Source organism: Pochonia chlamydosporia, chromosome 4, assembly GCF_001653235.2.
Source record: "Pochonia chlamydosporia 170 chromosome 4, whole genome shotgun sequence".
Lineage (NCBI taxonomy): Eukaryota > Fungi > Ascomycota > Sordariomycetes > Hypocreales > Clavicipitaceae > Pochonia > Pochonia chlamydosporia.
Window position 1 is genome coordinate 314,302 of NC_035793.1, and position 18,246 is coordinate 332,547.

The 18,246-nt window shown below is 49.4% G+C and overlaps 7 protein-coding genes across 7 annotated transcripts; 2 read left to right on the forward strand and 5 right to left on the reverse strand.

Moving 5' to 3' along the window:
* Positions 1 to 1,368, forward strand: VFPPC_07518 (hypothetical protein; the record flags this gene model as incomplete). The annotated part of the gene is made up of 1 exon (XM_018286361.1): positions 1 to 1,368. One exon carries the CDS (start codon positions 1 to 3, stop codon positions 1,366 to 1,368), a length of 1,368 nt encoding a protein of 455 aa, XP_018142971.1.
* Positions 1,369 to 1,469: 101 nt separating this feature from the next.
* Positions 1,470 to 2,579, reverse strand: VFPPC_07519 (glycosyl transferase family 17 protein; the record flags this gene model as incomplete). Its single annotated transcript, XM_018286362.1, has 1 exon — positions 1,470 to 2,579. One exon carries the CDS (start codon positions 2,577 to 2,579, stop codon positions 1,470 to 1,472), a length of 1,110 nt encoding a protein of 369 aa, XP_018142972.1.
* A 1,265-nt stretch (positions 2,580 to 3,844) lies between these two features.
* VFPPC_07520 (hypothetical protein) lies at positions 3,845 to 6,041 on the reverse strand (the record flags this gene model as incomplete). The annotated part of the gene is made up of 3 exons (XM_022428566.1): positions 3,845 to 4,590; positions 4,658 to 5,192; positions 5,325 to 6,041. The coding sequence occupies 3 exons, from the start codon at positions 6,039 to 6,041 to the stop codon at positions 3,845 to 3,847; spliced, it is 1,998 nt and encodes a 665-aa protein (XP_022284354.1).
* A 1,532-nt stretch (positions 6,042 to 7,573) lies between these two features.
* VFPPC_07521 (FMI2 protein) lies at positions 7,574 to 8,623 on the reverse strand (the record flags this gene model as incomplete). Its single annotated transcript, XM_018286364.1, has 1 exon — positions 7,574 to 8,623. One exon carries the CDS (start codon positions 8,621 to 8,623, stop codon positions 7,574 to 7,576), a length of 1,050 nt encoding a protein of 349 aa, XP_018142974.1.
* Positions 8,624 to 10,225: 1,602 nt separating this feature from the next.
* Positions 10,226 to 12,199, reverse strand: VFPPC_07522 (ATP-dependent RNA helicase SUV3, mitochondrial precursor; the record flags this gene model as incomplete). The annotated part of the gene is made up of 1 exon (XM_018286365.1): positions 10,226 to 12,199. One exon carries the CDS (start codon positions 12,197 to 12,199, stop codon positions 10,226 to 10,228), a length of 1,974 nt encoding a protein of 657 aa, XP_018142975.1.
* An 882-nt stretch (positions 12,200 to 13,081) lies between these two features.
* VFPPC_07523 (v-SNARE protein) lies at positions 13,082 to 13,863 on the forward strand (the record flags this gene model as incomplete). Its single annotated transcript, XM_018286366.1, has 2 exons — positions 13,082 to 13,119; positions 13,188 to 13,863. 2 exons carry the CDS (start codon positions 13,082 to 13,084, stop codon positions 13,861 to 13,863), a joined length of 714 nt encoding a protein of 237 aa, XP_018142976.1.
* Positions 13,864 to 15,155: 1,292 nt separating this feature from the next.
* On the reverse strand, positions 15,156 to 17,489 carry VFPPC_14255 (spindle assembly checkpoint component MAD1; the record flags this gene model as incomplete). Its single annotated transcript, XM_018292024.1, has 2 exons — positions 15,156 to 17,336; positions 17,427 to 17,489. 2 exons carry the CDS (start codon positions 17,487 to 17,489, stop codon positions 15,156 to 15,158), a joined length of 2,244 nt encoding a protein of 747 aa, XP_018142977.1.
* Between the last annotated feature and the right edge of the window lie 757 nt (positions 17,490 to 18,246).

Sequence of the window (18,246 nt, forward strand, 5' to 3'; positions counted from 1 at the left end):
ATGGCGAATCTCACAGCCCTCCACACAGAGTTAATAGATCACATCTCGACATATCTTGACGTCCCCGACATTGCCTCCCTACGACTAACATGTCGAACAATGGGACGAAAGGCCACTTCGTCCAAATTCACCGCCCTATTCAAGCAGAAAAATATCCAACTCTCCACGCAAGCCCTCCAACGGCTGGTTCAAGTCACATCGCAGGGAAGTCTGGGCTGTCTCTTGGAGGACTGTAGTATAACGGGCATCGCACAATTACCCCAAGCGTCGCTCTCTCAAACAGATCAGACTACAGAACTTGTGCAGCTGCTCACAACAGCATTTCGAAACCTGAAGCAGCACTCACCAAACGGGAAGATCACCTCGATTCGTCTCCTGGTCGTTGCCAGAGAACAAGATGCCATTGGGAACTTGGTTGAACCAGCGGTATTCAGATCGTGGGGGGCAATTTGGGCTGCGGCGTCTCACACATTCAAGGTCGTCATGGCAGCGCTGAGTAACTCCGGGCTCTATGTGGAGTGTCTAGACATATTTAACAGCATCAATGGATGCAGTCTGGTCATTGACGATTTCATGTCAGACTTGAAAACAAAACAGTTGTGGCCTTTGCTCAAAACGCTGAGTGTGAGTCTATCCGCCAAACCAGTCGTCGACAAGTGGCTCATCGACGAGGCCATGGAGCACCAATATCAGCCTGCTGGACCTGAGGAAATATGGACTGCAGACCAGACACTTCGGGCAATCGCAAATACAATTTCACACATGCCTTTCTTGCAGAGTCTGAATGTTCATTGGTACATTATTGGGAAACCAGAGACACCACCTACCGAGGTGTCCAGCAATCTATTCAACGACACCACAATGCAGTCTTTCAAATGGACGGGCATCCAAGAGTGCAGCCTCCACGGAATACAAGCCACTCCTACACACCTACTCCAATTTCTACAGACCTTCCGTCCTCAAACACTCACGCTTACTGATGTTTCCCTGGTGGGGGGGACGTACTCGCCAATATTTGAGTACCTGAGTAGCGCAGAGAGCTCCGTTACAAGCTATCACTTAGACGACCTTGATGAAACCCGACATCTAGTCCATTTCAACCATGTCAAGGGAACTCCCAAGTTTCGGTATAGAACCGGTGATTTCGGGCCAAGCACAGTCTCGCGATGCGGGCTGAGCGTCAAAGAACCGATAAGTTACCAGCTCGCTCATTCCAGGGTTCTCGGCTCTGGTGAGCGAGCGAGATGGCTCAAGAGCAAGGCAGAGCGTTATGGACGACGGCCAGGCTACGCTCGGTACAACTTTATATCCCTGAACTCTACCGAATCCGTGGTGTCAACTAATGTTGACCAAGAACAGGGCACATGAAGTCGTTTCAAACCATGGTCCCTACGAGAACAGAACTTTTGCTACCATGCTTTTAAAAACACCAGTTGACCAAAAAGACATCCCCCAACGCCATACCAAATCTAAGGATAATCCGTAAACCCAGCGCCAACGCCATCCCTACTAACCATATATCTATACTTCCCACCCCCATCCTCCCCCAACAACCGCGGCACATCCCTATTCCCATCCACCCTCACAAACCTCTCCGACCTCCTCCCCCACAGATCCTCCCCACGTCTCACCGCACTCACAATCCTCTCCCTATCCCGAAACTTGTCATCGTTCATCCAAATATGCGAAAAACTCGCCATCTTATTCAAGAACTGCTCCACCGTCGCAAAACAACTACTACAATGCCACGACGCATTTCTCAAAGTCCCCTTCTCCCAAAACTCCCTCTGAAGAAAGGACCCCCCGTCGCCGACACGCAGATGCGACGGCGTGATCGTCTTCCCGCCGTCGTAGAACGTCGCCTGCGGGTGGTTCCATTCCTTGCCGACGTGCAGGAACTGGAAGGAGTAGTAGTAGAATTTGGAGGCGAGCGTCAGCCGGCGCGGGAAGGAACACGTTCGGAGGATGTTGATGGTTTCGGGGCGAGGAATCTCGTCGACGTCAGCGACGATGATGACGTCTCCGGTCGTGGGTGTCTGGGCGCCGGTCAATTTGGGAAAGACTTGGGTGAACATGGAGTCGCGCTGGAGGTCTTCTATGTCCCAGGTGAGGCGGGGGGCGAAGTCGGCCGGGAATTCGAGGAGGTGGTATATCAGCTTGGGGTGGTATCGTTCGAATTTGGACCAGTTGTCCCGTATGGTGAGGTTCTTTTGTCGTCCTTGGAATGTGAGTGGTGATTCGACAATGACAAAGTAGTCGATGTGGTTGTAGAGGGTGTCGAGACGAATTTCGAGGAAGTCGAGCTCGGTGTTTATCATGAATAAATCGTAGACTTTGCGGCGACCAGCGCCAGTTGGTGTGAATGGTTTGAATCCATGGCCTGCACAGTATTTGCGTGCTTCTGTCTCGTCGGAGTGTGGTGAGCTATTGCGTGTTGCATCGGTTGGCTGTAAAGGCTCTTGTTGGCGAGGTTGTAGAGTCGACCGACTATGCTGAGTAGTTAAAAAATGAAGAAATAACCAAAAAGCAGCACTTGCTAGGAAGAAGTGAAATATTCTAAAGGAGCGACGGGCGAGCATTGCAGGTTGATCGTGGTGATCCGGATCATGACTTCTGGAAACGGGCTTGCCTCAACAAGGGTCCGCGAACAGGGGACAATGTGAATATATAGCCACGGAGTGCAAAGCAAGCCCTTCAGACGGAGATAGACGCCAAGAATTTTCTGTGTCCGTCTCTGTATTGTAAATTCAGCCCCAAGAATGACCGCTTTTTCGTGAGGGTCAGCTCAGCACAGCCTCCAGGTGGTACAAATTACTTGACCATGTCCATCTGTGCACAGAGTACATACCCATCACTTCATGCGGCCTGAGTGACGACCCCCTCATCCACGTCACCAAGATGATTCAAAAATATCGGAAAGCACGGGATTACCTCGTTTTTGCCCCAGTTGCCAATACTCTTGGCGACACCATCCATCTCTGTCGGACACGCAAACGGGGGGCATCAAATGCCACTTTTTGGCACCAGACCGCCAAATATTGGTTCTCGAGTCTCAACTGTGACAAGCGATTCAGCGAGACCCGCTAAATTAGCTATGACTAGCCTAGTTGAGCTTGGCAGTGGCAGGTGATTGGCCAGTGCCTATTATAGGGATCCGAGGGAAATGCTTGAATGCCAATGGGCTGGGCAACTGATGTTGCGTCGTGTTATTGTTAGGCGCCGCCATTCGTACTTTGTGATGAGCCGCCGGAATGCCAAGCGTCAGATGCTTGCCGAGCCTCAGGCAAGGACGTGTCCTGATGCCTAAAAAGCAGTGAACCCCAGTCTACAGTTGTTCAACCACATCGTGGTGGATAGTACTGTTCAGATACTGATGAACCCCTGACGGCTGCAAATGCCGCCGATATTCTTCATGTCTCGCTTTTTCGAGGGTTCACAGTTCAGTATTCGTCTATACCCCTGCCATCATCTGTTTTTTTTTTCACGGCGGCTGCCTCCCGTTCACTCACTAATCAGATGTCATCTGTGATCTCAATCGCAAGTCAAGCAACATCGACATGCATACATTGAGCAGCGCACACCTGTCAACCCTAGCAATCCCAATGCTTCAAGTCCTTCATAACAATGCAAAGTGCCTGAAAATGTTCATGAAGATACGCTCAATTTCGCTACAAACAGTCTCTAACGCCTGTTGTGCTATAATAGTCTACTCTCGAATCCATGCTACATGTTTCCCTCAATCATCGCAACACATCGCCCTACAAAGCCCCAAATGTCCATCAACAATCTATCCCGCATCTCTAACCCATTATTCCTAGACCTCTTCCTCCACGCTATTCTGTCCTCAATTCTCATCACTCTTCTCCGCATTCTTGTCAAGACCACTAATCTCCAACGCAAAATCGGCCGCCTCGGCACGGCCAGCGTACCGGGCCCAGCTCGCACATCCCGCAAACTTGCTCTTCTTCGCAGCCCGTGTAGTACAACCTCGATAATACTGCTCAAGTCTATCGTGCGCATCCTTCAGTTTCTTAAGCTCCTCCATGGTGTCTGCAGACCAGGGTGTGTTGTTGCCGACAATGCGATCAGCCACAAAGGCATAGCGAGCACTTCTTGCGACCTCAGCAAACTCGGCCTCGTTCGCCGACCACGTGTATTCCACATTTTCGGAAGCTTCAACTGGCTTTGCTAGTTCTTGGTTTCGCTCGAGGCCGAAAATTGTGTTCTTGTTCCTTTTCCTCTTGCTTGGCTCCCCTTGGGCGGAAGTCGCTGTCGTCGACACGCGGCCAGCGGTGTCAGGAAGGCTTTGCTGAGGTGGACGCAACAAGTTATGTGAATCGATAGCTCTCTGTCGTTCTCCTGACTGCTGTCGTTCTATGGGTATGAGCTCAAGGGGCCTTATGGTGCCTACTGCCGTCCCGTAATTGCCATCATGAAATCGCTGTTGTCGTGGGTGGCTTGGTTGTACGGTTGGCTTCCTCTGTTTTGTGGGCGTCTTTTGCAATTGCGCTGCCGATTTTCGCTTTGTCGTAGACTTTTCTTCTGGAATATAGTCCTCGTCATTGTCGAATTCTTCAGCTGGAGCATTTTCTGGCACCAAGTTAGTAAGGTTCTTGGGTGTTAAACTGGTCATACTAACGATTCGACTTTGGCTTACCCACGGAGGCTTTAGGCTCAGGCTGAAGATAATGCCCCCATTTGTTGTCAAGTTCCTCGCGAATTTGATCACTCTTGGTAGTTGTCTGTTCTTCAGCATTTTGAGCAATAGGAGCATTATTTTTCCCAAGTGAATCAGACGCAGTAGTGAAACTATGAGCGTCAACCACCTGGTGTCGAGCTGGGCGACTGTTTTCGTTTGCTGGCGTGGCTCGACTCTCCTCCCGAGATCGCACCGAGGACCGTCTCCGGCTACTCAAGGATTGATACCCAGCAGATAGCCCATCGCTGACAGCTGCCGTGACTTCGGACCCTGCAGTAGATGTTGTTCCGAATAGTCCGTCACCCTGGCCCAGCTCTCCGCCATCCGGATTCATCAGCTTCTGTAAGGCCTGAAAAGACGTAACCCGTCGTCGAAGGTCTTGGCTCACTGGGCGACCACTTGACGACGCAGTGCGAGCACCTTGTGTTTTCTTAATCGTCTTAGTCAAAGTTCGACTTTTTGGTGATGGTTGCACGTCTGAAGTCTGAGATGTCTGGCATTGTACACCGTCAGTTTGGCCATTGGTTGAACAGAATACTGGGATCGGTCGCCCAGTTTCCACAGCAGTAGCCACAAAAGAACCGGGAACGAATTCAGGAATCTGACTCTCGTGACTTTCACATACCTGATCCATCTCGAGTGCCGTGGAGGAGTCCTCTGATCCGTCAGGAGGCATAAATGCGATACTCGGTGGAGGCTGAAGGCTTTCGAGCATCGGCACCGTGACAATTTCCGTCACATCCGTCAAGATTCCGCCCCTGACAAGTCTGTTTCGGCGAGGCGTAACATGGATGCCGTCTTTGATGGTCGTGTCATCGTCAACTTGTGTCTGGCCACATGTATCAAAAATTTGTGCCACAACCCCCATGAACGCATCATTGATGAGGCACGATTTATCTGCCGCAGCAGCCATTTTCTCTGCACGCGCCGTGGCAGTACTATAAATCGCCTGTTCGTTAATCCAATCAGCATTTTGCCCTCTGCGAATGGCGTCCTTGTCCATGGCATGCTGCAAGAGGTGGTCAGCAATATTGAGTTTGATAAAACCTCCAGTATTGGTTCCCATCCAGCCTTCAAGACTCCCGATATACTTGTCCAAACGCCTTGACTCCAGATACTTGATAGCCTTCTTCGCGTCATCCCGAGTAATCTTGTCGGTACTGAGCTTCGGCGGATACGAATGGATCAAGTCGGCGATGGAGTCCTTTGTCTCCACAGAGTATTGATGCAATTCGCCATAGGGGATCTTTTCCACGTTGTGTTCGTAAAGTTCCCACACTTTCTGTTGGGCCAGGTAGTTGATGACAAACCTTTCCACTTGGTGGGCGGTAAGACCAAGCATGTTTCTCATCATCTCTTCTGTAAACTGATGCTCCTCGCCTATAATGTGGCAAATTGCCCATTGAGCACCGACTCGAAGGTCTTCCTAAGACGGCTTCTGTTGGTCCTCTGGGAGGTCTGATGTGGAACACTTTGGCGGGCTGAGTAACAGCGTGTTTGGATAGGCATGGGATAGCCCATCCTCCGTATCAGACCCCCAGTCTATCTCGTCATCTACCAGCGGATTCGACATACTGTCTGAACGATCGACTGGTCTAGGAAGCAGTGGTGGTAGTCTCACAACCAGTGCTTTTCTCCACCGAGTTTGAGATGGAGTTTGCGTGCCTTCCCCTTGTGTCAGCCCTAGGAGCAAGCGAACAAGGAGACAGTTGACAACAAAGAAAAAAATGTTCACTCACAATAACCTTCTCCCGCAGCGGAAGAGATGTTTTTCTTTTCCAAGTCGTGTACCTCGTCGTCTGGGGTGCAGTCTCTCATAGCCTTGATCAACTCACTAGGGCCTAAGGCAGGATGATCAACAGGAAGGGAAGGAAAAGCGCAGTACTTTCCCAAGTCAGAGTTTTCCAGCTCCACAGACGAAGATCTCGTAACCCTAGTAGGATTTCGAGACGATGTTCCGCGTGTGTCTTCTTCTTTCGTCATGTCTTGGTACCTTTGTGGAACTCGACGAGCTGATGCAGGTCGAAGGTTGGGGCGACGGGGCGCCATGGACTGTGGGAAATTACAACTGAATGGGGACAGCAACAATAAGATAGTTGATTACAAATTAAGGTGGTTGGGGAGAAAGAATCGATGGACGTATCGAATCAAATTCCGTCCCTGACGGAGTCCTAAATACAGGTCACGCAACAAACATGGTTGCTGTTTGTGCTTTTTGTTCAACGCGTCGGGTGAAGGTGAATGCAAAGTGAGGACATAGTCAACAAAGGGGCTGGGGACTCCTGTGAGTCTCTACCGAGGAGGTTCATGTAGTTCAAAACAAAGCAGGGGTGCCAAATTCTACAGTGATTTATAGCGGTATGTTTATTATTCTGGATACATATATGTATTGTCTGCCAAAGTCTGCATCAACCCTGCTTCCAGTACGGAATGCACAGTCTGCGAATCTAATCAACTTGGTAGCCCGTATCTACATTGAAACAAAGTGACCTTTTCATCCTATGTTTAAATTTCCTCCAAGTTGCAAACCGCCGCAGTTGCCTTTGAGTTCCACACATAGTCCAGGCCCTAACCCTCGGTGGATGTGAACATTGATATCCATCCCCCAGCCACCCAACCACCACTGCCTCGACGAAAACAAACACACGCAGAATGGGAACCGTTGTTTTATAGAGCCTGTGTCTAATTAAATAATGCCTCAACACCATGCAATGCAATATGACCATGGGTATCCTGCCATGCTAATACCTCCCAAAACGCCTGGTCGAAAATGATATTGCCCAATGTTTGCCTCTTCCACCAACCCATGTCTGACTGCCATGATAGATCCCCAGTCGGGATTTTACAAACACAAGATACGCTAATCTTTGTCGACTACATTTGTCCAGTGCGTAGTTCAGCCTCAACAAAAGGCACAAAGGGACCGCGCTCCATAAACCTGTCCCTATCTGATATAGAGACCGCATCATCGCATTGGCAGTCATCTAAATTCATCTCCATCATGTCATCCAATCCTCTCTTGGTGATTGAGGTGTTGTTGGGATTTTCTGCCCGTTGCATCCCCTCTGCAACCCGATGGTGTTTATCCTGAGCAACCATGGACGTTGCCAATAGGATGTCCTCCCACGACTTCAACATGCGCTTGGTATCCTCGCCAAAGCTGCAGGAGAAGCGCTTGGGTGTCATCAGCTGCACAGTATTGACCATATCCATGCCAAGAAAAGACATGATGTAAGCAGCTACAATAGCTGCCGACCCGTCATTACCAGAATCGCAGGTCACCAGAACTTTTCCATGGCGAAAGGTGTCAGGGCGCACACAGATCTGTCCATTGCCGTTATTGCTACTGGCTTGGGACTGATAAACAGACAGTAAATGATTGTTGATAAGTTTGATAGTGTTGCTGAAACCGTGAATGAGGCCATCCGGACCAAACAGGCCATCAACAGGAATGTAGTGCACAGGAATGCCCAGCGCATTCGAGGCATTTTTCACACCCAATAGCTCAGGAACTTGCATGGCCAAAGGGAGTACTACGAGCATCATGGTAATGCCTTCGCGTTGTAAGAAGGCATGATCGCGTATAACACTCGTCGGCCCGAGATAGAGAAAGTTCAAAATGGCCTGTGCCTCTCGACGATTCTCGTACTTCCATTCTTCCTCATAGTCCGAAGTCTTTAGGGTTGCCTTTCGGGTCGTACTTCCGGTGATGATGTGCAAGTCGTGGCCCGTCAACTGGCTTGGATCGAAGTTCTCGAACGATGGCAGGAGCTGCATGGCGGCCTGGGGAGTCTTGGACCTCTGTGGTGCAGGTATATGAATGAATGGAGGACTCGGCGGGCCATATGAATACGTCGTGGCTCGAATGGTGTTGGCGGAAAGAGAGGTCGGCTGCGAAGGCTCCTGTGGGCGCATGGGCGACATGACGGCGAAATGAGCATTCAGGGCGCCGGCTATGCTCAACTGTGAACCTCGTAGAACGTCGTAGCTGGGAGGCGATGCGAAGCAGAGAAAACCGTCAAAGTGCCCAGGCTAGAGAAGAGCTGGTGCTGGTCAAGTGCAATGTTTGAGCCACCAGCCGTGACGTCTCAAGAGGATTTTGGCCAGGAGTGAGGAACTTGATGTCGCGCGACAACTTGCGCCGCGGGCAACTAGGGATGGAGGCTCGCAGAACCTCTGTGGATTGCGCGAAATGGCATTGAAGGTTGTTGTAGTGCTTCCGGTGTTTGGAGGTTGATGAGGCCAACTGTTCGTATGATGAAGGGATAAAAGCCAACAAGGAAGTTTAGTTTAGCGTTCTGTTGATCAACAAAGCTCAAGCTGCCTGGATGGCTTACTTTAGCTCGTGCTGTTATCAATTGCCAAACACGCACTGTGTCTTTGCCGGCTACAGCTGACTTGACAATGGGGCGTTCACAGTACAAAGAGCACAGTGAGAAAGAGCGACCTTAGCCAAACCTTGATGTTGCCATGAAGGCATCGTAAGCGTCGGAGAAAGAGCCAGGCAACATTGAAACTGCAAACCTTCATGAACTGCTCGCCCACAGTTGTTCCTAAAAGCCCAAACAATTAAAACACAACCACATCAGAAATTTCTTTGCTCCCGAAGGAAGAAAGACTAAGAGGGACCATGACAAATGCAGGCAGATTGACTTCGATTCGCCAGCACCAACACTTTTCCTAGCAACATCGAAAGTACGTGCCTAGGTACCTGCTAGTACTTAATTACCATGTACACTTAGGCGCTACGCTTGCTCCCAAGAAATATTTAAAAATTTAAACTCTAGCCCAGCCTGTGGCGCTGTAATTCTTACCGCTAATCTGGCAGCCTATACTTGTGATGTCCCGTTGGAGTTGAGACATCGAGACTTCCGGAGAGCTCAGGTACACACCCCAAGCAATCATTGAACAAGTCAGGAAATGAGACGGCTTCATGTTGTGAACTTGATTCGCTCGCTAATCCCAAGGCAGCCAATCGAAGCTTCTACCCCAGGGTCCAGAATCACAGCACAATACCGGGAATGCTTTTTCCTCCCATGCGAAGAATATGCGGTCAGCACAGTGATAGCTCTGATCAACATCCTTCTCCACTACTATGCGATGTAACTTTCACTGGTGCAAACAGTCAACCATACAGAAACCAGCTGTGCCTGAATACGAAAATCCCTTGGACCCGATGTGCCCCCAGGCAGCCCGCGCACAGAGAACCACGGGCAAATCCACGCGAAACAGCCATGACATATATGGGGCATTACAGATTAAAGTCCATATATTAGGAGTGTTTGTGAGTGAAGTCCCGCAGCGCCGTGCTTTGCCCAAACTGCCACTTGCTGAAGAGAGTTGTAGCTGTATCAAATGTGGCTTTTGTCCACCTGTATCCCAAACTCCTTCTGATGCTTCTAATTTTTACAATGCCAACAATTACCCAACAATTTCCGAACTGCCGTATCGTACATGCCGCTGTCGACGGCTTCTACCCTCTGATAAACTTCGCCTTTGACACCGTCTTCGCATTTGACTTGGTGTTCAAGCCGTATCTTGTTGCCGAAACCTCGTCCTCTGAGTTTTGCCACGCATTGGTATATCCAAAACGAGATCATCCTCATGCTCTCGCCCTCGCTCTTGCTTCAACTCATCAGCGCCGTCTTCACCAATGGCCTTTCTGCTGATATCGCGAGACTGAGCTTGCAGTCGCTTGCTCTTTCGTCGATTCTCGAGTTGCTCTTCCGTGAAATCAAGGCGCTCAAGTGTAGAAATGAGCTTCTCCTCAACCAATTGCCGCACATGAAACGCCAGGTCTTGACTTCTGAACATGCCGGCGTATCGATAAGAAAGCCAAACATATTGGTTGATCGCAACGTGGAGGGCTTCAAGCTTGGCCAGATACTGCTGCGAGCCGCCCGGGTAATCTTCCATCTTGACATCTAGAAACTCCAAGGGTATTTCCTTAATGTCTAGTAGATCCCCAGTGGAATTGGTAGCCAAAACACGTGCAAGGGCACGAAGAATATTGACAGCGCCTTCTGCTCGCAGTGTTACAGGCAAATAGCAAAATGTAAGACGGTCATATATCGTGAGTGGGAGGTCCTGGATAATATCGGCTATCTCAAGGGCGTCACTACTGATATTGAGTCGATATTTCGATCCCACAGTCGCTGCAGCCTTGATTCGCATCAGGATAAAAGATAAGGGCGTGTCGGGCGGAAAATATGACGCAAATCGCTCGACAAGACCTGCTGGTGGCTGGATCGTGGCATAGTCAATGTCGGGAACTGATCTCTGAAATGCTTGTGCAACATTCCTTAGATCTGCTCGGTCCATTGTTGTAACCAGGCCAACTTTCTCCTTTTCCGTTTCCTCGGCATCGCCTACTGCTGCGCTTTGCGCTGTTCGATATCGGCCTGCACGCCCACCTATTTGCTTGATTTCCGGATATGAGAGCAGCCTGTTCTGGTTGCCATCAAACTTTGTAATTGATTCAAGCACCACTCGCCGAATCTCCAAGTTCAGACCCATGCCAATGGCGTCACTGGCGACAACAAAATCGTAGTCATTGTTGGGGTCATTGAAGAGAGCCGCTTGTTGTACTCGAACTTCAGGCGGCAAAGATCCGTAGATAATCGCGCATCTTCGGCCAGTATGCGTCTCAATATTTCGTTTCAACACATGAAGGGACAGGCGGCTGAAGGCAACAATGGCATCGCCCTTCTGCAACTTGTTGTAATCACCCTGAATGGCAGAATTCATCATCTTCAGTGGACTAAGCCGTTCATAGCGATGAACTATGCACTTGTCGCCAATGCTGGCACAAAGAGCTTCCAAAAGGCGAACGGTTCGGTCCTCCCCACACAAATGTACCTCCTTAGCTTGAACACCCAGTAATGCAGTCGTCCACGCACCACCACGCTCAGGATCAGCAATCATTTGGATCTCATCAATAACAGCCACATCGAACTGCATGTTCAATGGGACCATTTCCACTGTACAGCTTGAAAAATACTGGTCAGTATCTTCGGGTATCCGCACCTCCTCGCCAGTGATTAAGGCGCAAGGGCGACCCTTGGCTTGGAGTCGTTGATACACCTCTGTCGCTAAGAGTCGTAGTGGTCCGGCATAGACGCCTCGCTTGGAATTTTCAAGCGCTTTGAGTGCATTGTATGTCTTTCCAGAATTGGTCGGCCCAACGTGAACATGAATGGTGCGTTGCATCATCCGTGTGGCGGGAAACCATTCGTGAGGAAACCGAAGATCAAGCAGGCGTTTCTGGTTATCCTCCAACTCTTTGGAAAACTTTTGCCTTACCAGGAAGGATTGGAAAGAATATTGAAGCTCCTTTGTCAATCCTTTGATGTCTCTCGTGATGAACGCATCCCTCAGGCTCCAGAACAATGGGTTCTTGTCTCGCCTGGTCACATTCTGTTCAGCGAGCATAAATGCATGGTCCAAAGCATTCATAAACAAAGCTGCGTGCCTGTTCAACTCATCATCCCCTATACCCATGCCGGGTATTTGTGACGCTGACAAGTGCTGCAACACCACCTGAAGTCGATGGAGTACTGTTGAGCGAAACACGCCATGGCGGCCATCGTACTTTTTCCCCGCATCAAGTCTGAGTCTGCTCTTCGGATCATGTCCTTGGCTAATCTGTGAATTTCGCACCATTCGTCAGTCGAGTCATTCCTTAGATTCGTTCCTTTGATGTACCATACCGAGTTTGCACGAGAGCGATCTATCAGCTTTGCACCACTCCTTGAGCCGTACTTTGGATGTTTTCTCTCTTTGTCAATGAATGGCTTGCCTCCTGCAGTATTGTTCTTTTTTGGAGTTTCCGACCACAAAGATAGGCTCGTTGATATAGCACGACATTGGACAGGGGCGTTCAGCTTGCAGGCTCTCCAGGCCAATTGTCGGGCCACGTATTTCATGACCAAGGCCTTTGTGATATAGCAATCATACCCTCCGATTTCATTGAATAAGATCACACTAATTCAATTCAAAGGGAATGCTGCTGATTCGGCATACCTATGAAGTGCAATGCCAAACTACAAAGGATTCTCCTTTGTTTGTTTGCCTCATTGATGCTGCATCATTGAAAAAAATCAACCACGTGACTAACATGAGGCCTGTGCCACGTGGGCCAAATGTTTGCGCCACACCAAACACCCATTTGGTTGTTGCAGAGATGGTGACGTCGCGTGGCTCATGAGCTTCCCTCAACTTCCCCAACAAAGCTTCATGCACACTTGACTTGCAGATCGCACGACGCCTTTCAGAACCTGAGACCTTATCCTGATACCGAGAAGTCATCGTCACACAGTAGCCTGGTCGTCCGAATATCGACTTTCAAGGGTAGATATCATCAAACAAAGCTATTACAGCAAGATGGCGTCCTCTTCGACGCCAGCTACTCCCCTCCTCTAGTATGTTCATCCCCGACGATCTACCACCACGAGTCGCATCATTTCTAACGGGCCAAATTTCGACACAGCTCCTGCATCGCACACAAGACAACCATCTTAGCAGAATGTACCACGTCCGCCTCGTCGCAAACTTCCTCTCTAGCCTCTCTCATTCTTCCGAAGATTGAGCATAACCGGCCACAGAAGTTGACCTACACCCATGGCCAAAACCAGATTCACTACATCTCCGAAGCGCCATCCGAGCATCCCAACAATCCTTCAGCTGGTGGACTCACATTCCTCGTAGTTGCGGATGCTTCGCTAGGTCGTCGTGTCCCCTTTGGCTATTTGATCGAGATCCGCAATCAATTCTTCAATGAATACACCGAGAGCACCGACTTCTCCGAAATGCCCAATTACGGTGCTGGGTCGTTTAATTCGGAATTAAAGAACTTGATGATTGACTATGGCACTACAAGCGGCGGCAGAAACGATGCCCTTGGCAATGCGAAGCGTGAAATCGATGATGTTAGGGGCATTATGACGGAGAATATCGAGACTATTCTGGAACGAGGAGAGCGACTTGATTTGCTTGTTGACAAGACGGACAGACTTGACAGCAACGCACAAGATTTCAGAGTCCGAAGTCGTGGTCTCAAGCGTCAGATGTGGTGGAAGAATGTCAAACTCATGGGTCTGTTGGGTTTAGTGATTTTCCTCATCGTTATGGTCATGGTTATTGCTATTAAGAATGCAGTTTCGTAAGTGAAGAATGGCAGTCAGGTAACGGGTGAAACTCTTCCCAAGGAGGAATGAAGATTAGCATGCTTGTATTTGGATATCCTAGCCACGGACGCACGAGATTCTGTTAGATTCGGGAGAATTGCCACCTAGCTCCTATTCCATGGGGCTCTGACGCGGTTACTTGTATTATAGGGGCTACTGAGCTGAGAAAGGTTACAGTCTTCATTTTCTTTGTTTGCGCGAGCGATTAGCTACAAAAAATACCATCTCCTTACCTACAACCTAAATAAGCCTTCCCTGTGCCGTAACAATTTCTTGATCATCTAAATTGCAGTGTGCCAAGTTCTGAGTTTCTGCTGGTATATCATGATCTAATCATAGTCTAAGTCTCTCAGACATATTGGGAGCGTATCGACACACGTCCACCCATACGTAACCATAACCTCATCACTCCCAACCTCGGCAAAACTCAGCCTGCTTCAATTCTCAAGGAGAGTCTATTTGACGCGCTGTACCGACAAAACAATACTCATGATTAAATCGAAATTCGTCCATTATTCATATCCCTCGCGGCCAAAGCTACAAGTTCTCCATCATAGCTTGGGGCTACCATCCTTCTGCACCTCTTGATACACATAACCATGCGCAACCGGGTTATTCAGCCCTCCTATGCCTGGTCCCAGAGAAGCAGGCGACCTCCGTAGTCTGTCTGTAAAAAATACAGGGTGTCTCGTTGACGAGTTGTGGTTGTGCTTGTCCCAGGCGGCTTGGAGTGCAGGAGGACCACCGCCTGGTGGAGGAGTGGCGGTTGTGAATCCCATTTTTGGGATGAGACTCAAATGTTTTGCATTTGCGATTCAAATAAAGTTCTGGTTGTCGCAATAAGAGGAGCGTGATATGTGAATAGGTAAAGTTGTTTGTATGAAAAGGATGATGCCTCACATGCGACGTGATGATCGGTTACGGCATTTAGACGCTGAAATGGGGGGGCATGTCATTATGCCGAGGCGCAACATGACTAAGCTGATGTTGGTGAAGTGCAGACGGACGACGGGATAACCTCCGGCTCCAAATGATGCAATCAACAACAATACTTAAATACATCGAAGAAGGTGTTCTGAATGCTGAGGTGAATTGTTCTTTGGTATTGGAGGAACTTGCTACCATGTTTAATACTTGTCGCATTCTAAATTGCCTTGTACTTGTACAAATCGCCATGCCTCTACAGATACATATACAGGGGCTGAACAGATGTGCTGTCGACATTCTACCCAAGCCCTCTAAATCATTCATTATGTTGACTTGTTGTTCCTTCAACTCCGTGATGCCCGTGAATGCTCTTCATAAAACTCTAGCGTTAATGCCGCCAGAAATCCAGGGATGCAACCTTTTTCCCGTACCCAAAACCCTATTTGATCACCTATCCTTCTGGCAAATGGACTTTTGGGGCCGCCACCAACCTTCATCGTTCCCCTCTCGCCATCAAAGACAATTGAATTTTCGTGTTCATCGGTCTGCGAGGGGAAGAAGGTGCTCTCGACTCTCATTTTGCCATTGGGAATAAACGTGACTGTCCAGCCCAAAGTGGAAAAGATGGCTTCTTTAAACTCTTGCGACTTGGATCCCCAAACCTCTTTTAGTCGTCTAGCTGACTTTTGAGCAGATGCCGTCTCTGCCTTGGCTGCAGCAATCTCTCTTTCCATTGCACCCAAAACTGACGTAGGAATGACTGCCACTGCAGGGTTCGTATGCTTGGATCGGAGTTGCAACAATAGATCCGAGTTCTCCTTCTTGAGTGCTTCTAATGTACTGCGTTTGATGGCTTCATAATCCGAGGTGGGGTTTGATCTCAGCGATAAGACTCTTGTAGAATTCTGTTCCTTTGCGGCAGACAATTGTTCTTTGCTTGCGAGTACGTCCTTCTCCAACATGGTGACCTTTGTTTGCAATCCAGTCACCTCTTCTTGAAGCTTCCTGTTTTTGCGTGTCAGTTGACCCAACTGTTCCTGCGCATCGTCGTCTTCGGACCGGGAGCGTTTAGTTCCTGACAGAGGTTGTGGCGTTGAGCTTCCGGTAGCTGGTTCAATGGAAGATAATTCTTTGTGCAGATTCTGGACTTCGGTTTTGTACTGTTCAACGAGGCTTTCCAGCTCCTGTATGCGTGAGGCTCGGGTCTCATCAAACTGCTCGGGCTGCATTGTCTGATCCTCGTCGTCGAATGCCTTCATTTGCGCGCGGAGGTACTCAGCTTCCTTGAGCGCCAGAATACGCTGTCGGTCGATACGCTGACGAGCCTTGTCTATACTCATCGTCCCGGCTGAGGTTTTGGCAGTCTCTAACTGGTCTTTGAGCTGTGATTTCTCCTCTTGCAAGGACTGAATGGAATTTTGCTGAGCGCTCATCTCTGCCCGCAAGGCTCCCACCTGCTCCACGTAAGAAGCAGTCGTCAGGCGTTCTTCCACTAATGCTCTAGCCATTGCTTCAGGCGAGTCAAACTCATCATCGCCTGTTTCTGACGAATTTTTCAAATAAGCCGCCCAGGCGAGCCGTTCATCCTCTAGTCGCTGTCTTTGCAGCCTTGATTCTGCCAGTTCCGCTTCCAGGGATTCTGCAGACTCCAGCTTGCGTTGCAATGACCTCTTTTCTTCTTCCACAACCTCCACAGCCTTGCTGACAGCTCGGAGATGCTTCAACTCACTCAATTGTTCGCGATTATTGGCTTCCAAAGCTCTAATGTGTTGCACTTGTTCGGAAAGCTCCTTTTTGATGATTTCCATGGTTTCTGCATCTCCACTTTGTGCTTTCAGGCGAAGAACATCCGCCTCCAACTTGGCGATTTCAGCATCTTTTTCTGCGGCAATCGAGTGCGCCTGTTGCAGTTGTTCTTCTTTGGATTGACCCTCCTGCTCCAATTCTTGAATTGAGTTCTGGAGCGCAGTTACCTGCATCTGGACATCGTTCATCTTCTTGTCCGCAATTCTAGCAGCATCATCCTTGGCTGTCGAAAGGTCGTCGAGTTGTTCTTGTAATAAGCGAGCTTCGTCCTGGGCTTCACGAGTCTTGCGTTCCCAAGCTTTTACATCTGATTCTGATCGGTCTCGCAATTCTTCCATATCCGCCTTAATAGAGTCCACCAATTCTGCAGCTTTGTATTTGTCTGCTTCAGCAATCTGTCTTTGCTGCAATTCTTCCTGCTGTAGCCGTCGGGCCTGTTCGACCTTGTTGGCCTGTTGAGATAGGGCAATTTCTTTCTCTTGCTCGGCGGTTTGCATGCGGTATTGCAAAGTGCCGATTTCTGCTTTCAGCGCTTCTATTTCTTTCCGATATTTTTCGTACTCGTCCGCGTCTGGAGGCGCCATGTTTTCCTTCGAGCTGTCCCGTGAGCCAGGTCGAACCGACTCGGCAGCCTGACTTTGTCTTGACGAGGGCCTCGCATTGTTTTCTCCGCCAGTGATGAGATTGTATGATGGCTGTGTCGCCCTGAATGAGGCGACCTATTCAGTGCGTATTAGCCCAAGTCCGTTACGCCAATAACACGGAGCATCGAATTTGCGGTTTGGGTGTTCGAACACATGGGAACTCACTCTGGATCGACTTTGCGGTCTTGGAACGCCAGATGGCGCGGTAGCTCGCAATCTACTCGACATTGTGCTTTTTTGGCCTGCTCTAGATGCAGCTGGCTCTCCCTCATTACGAGATCGGCCTCGCATTTCCGTATTGCACGCGCCTGCGCAGTTGTTGATGATGCTCGTTGCTGTTGTGGGGCAACGAACAAAGCTCCTGCGCGACAGTCTCCCGCGACCACGTGACGAAGTATGTGACTCCGATGGTCAATCAGGCGAACAGAAGCTAACAACTCCCTTGGCGTTTACTCAGAGAGGCTCTGGTTAGTCTGCTGTGGCTTTAGTGTCTCGTCGTATGGTTTTGCTTGTTGCGATAGAACATACGTAGGTACATCTCAGTCTAAAATTCTAAGGTGCTTGCACAACATTATGCGAACCAGCACAAGCACGACTTGTCCATGCCAGTGACGAAATGCCTGAAAGGAAGCGCGCTGATTGGTCGTGGAATCTGGCTTCCCACCAACAGCCAGGGCGGGTTGACCCACTCCAGAAAACAGCTCCCACTGAGATTTGCGCAGCTTCCGGGCTCCAGATTTCCTGGGAAGCCGAAGGGCCAATGCAACTTCAACATGGTTCCCTCTCAAAGTGCCAAGAACAAAGAGCTTTGAGACACAGCCCAAGAGACTGAGCGCCTCTATTCGCAATTGACCGATACTTGCCGCCATTTTACTGCCACGACGACCGCGTATAGACGATCGAAGCCGTCAGGATATACGCACTGCTTCATTGATACCGTCATAACCAATTCATCGCTTTACGACATTTCGTGGCTCAATCGTCT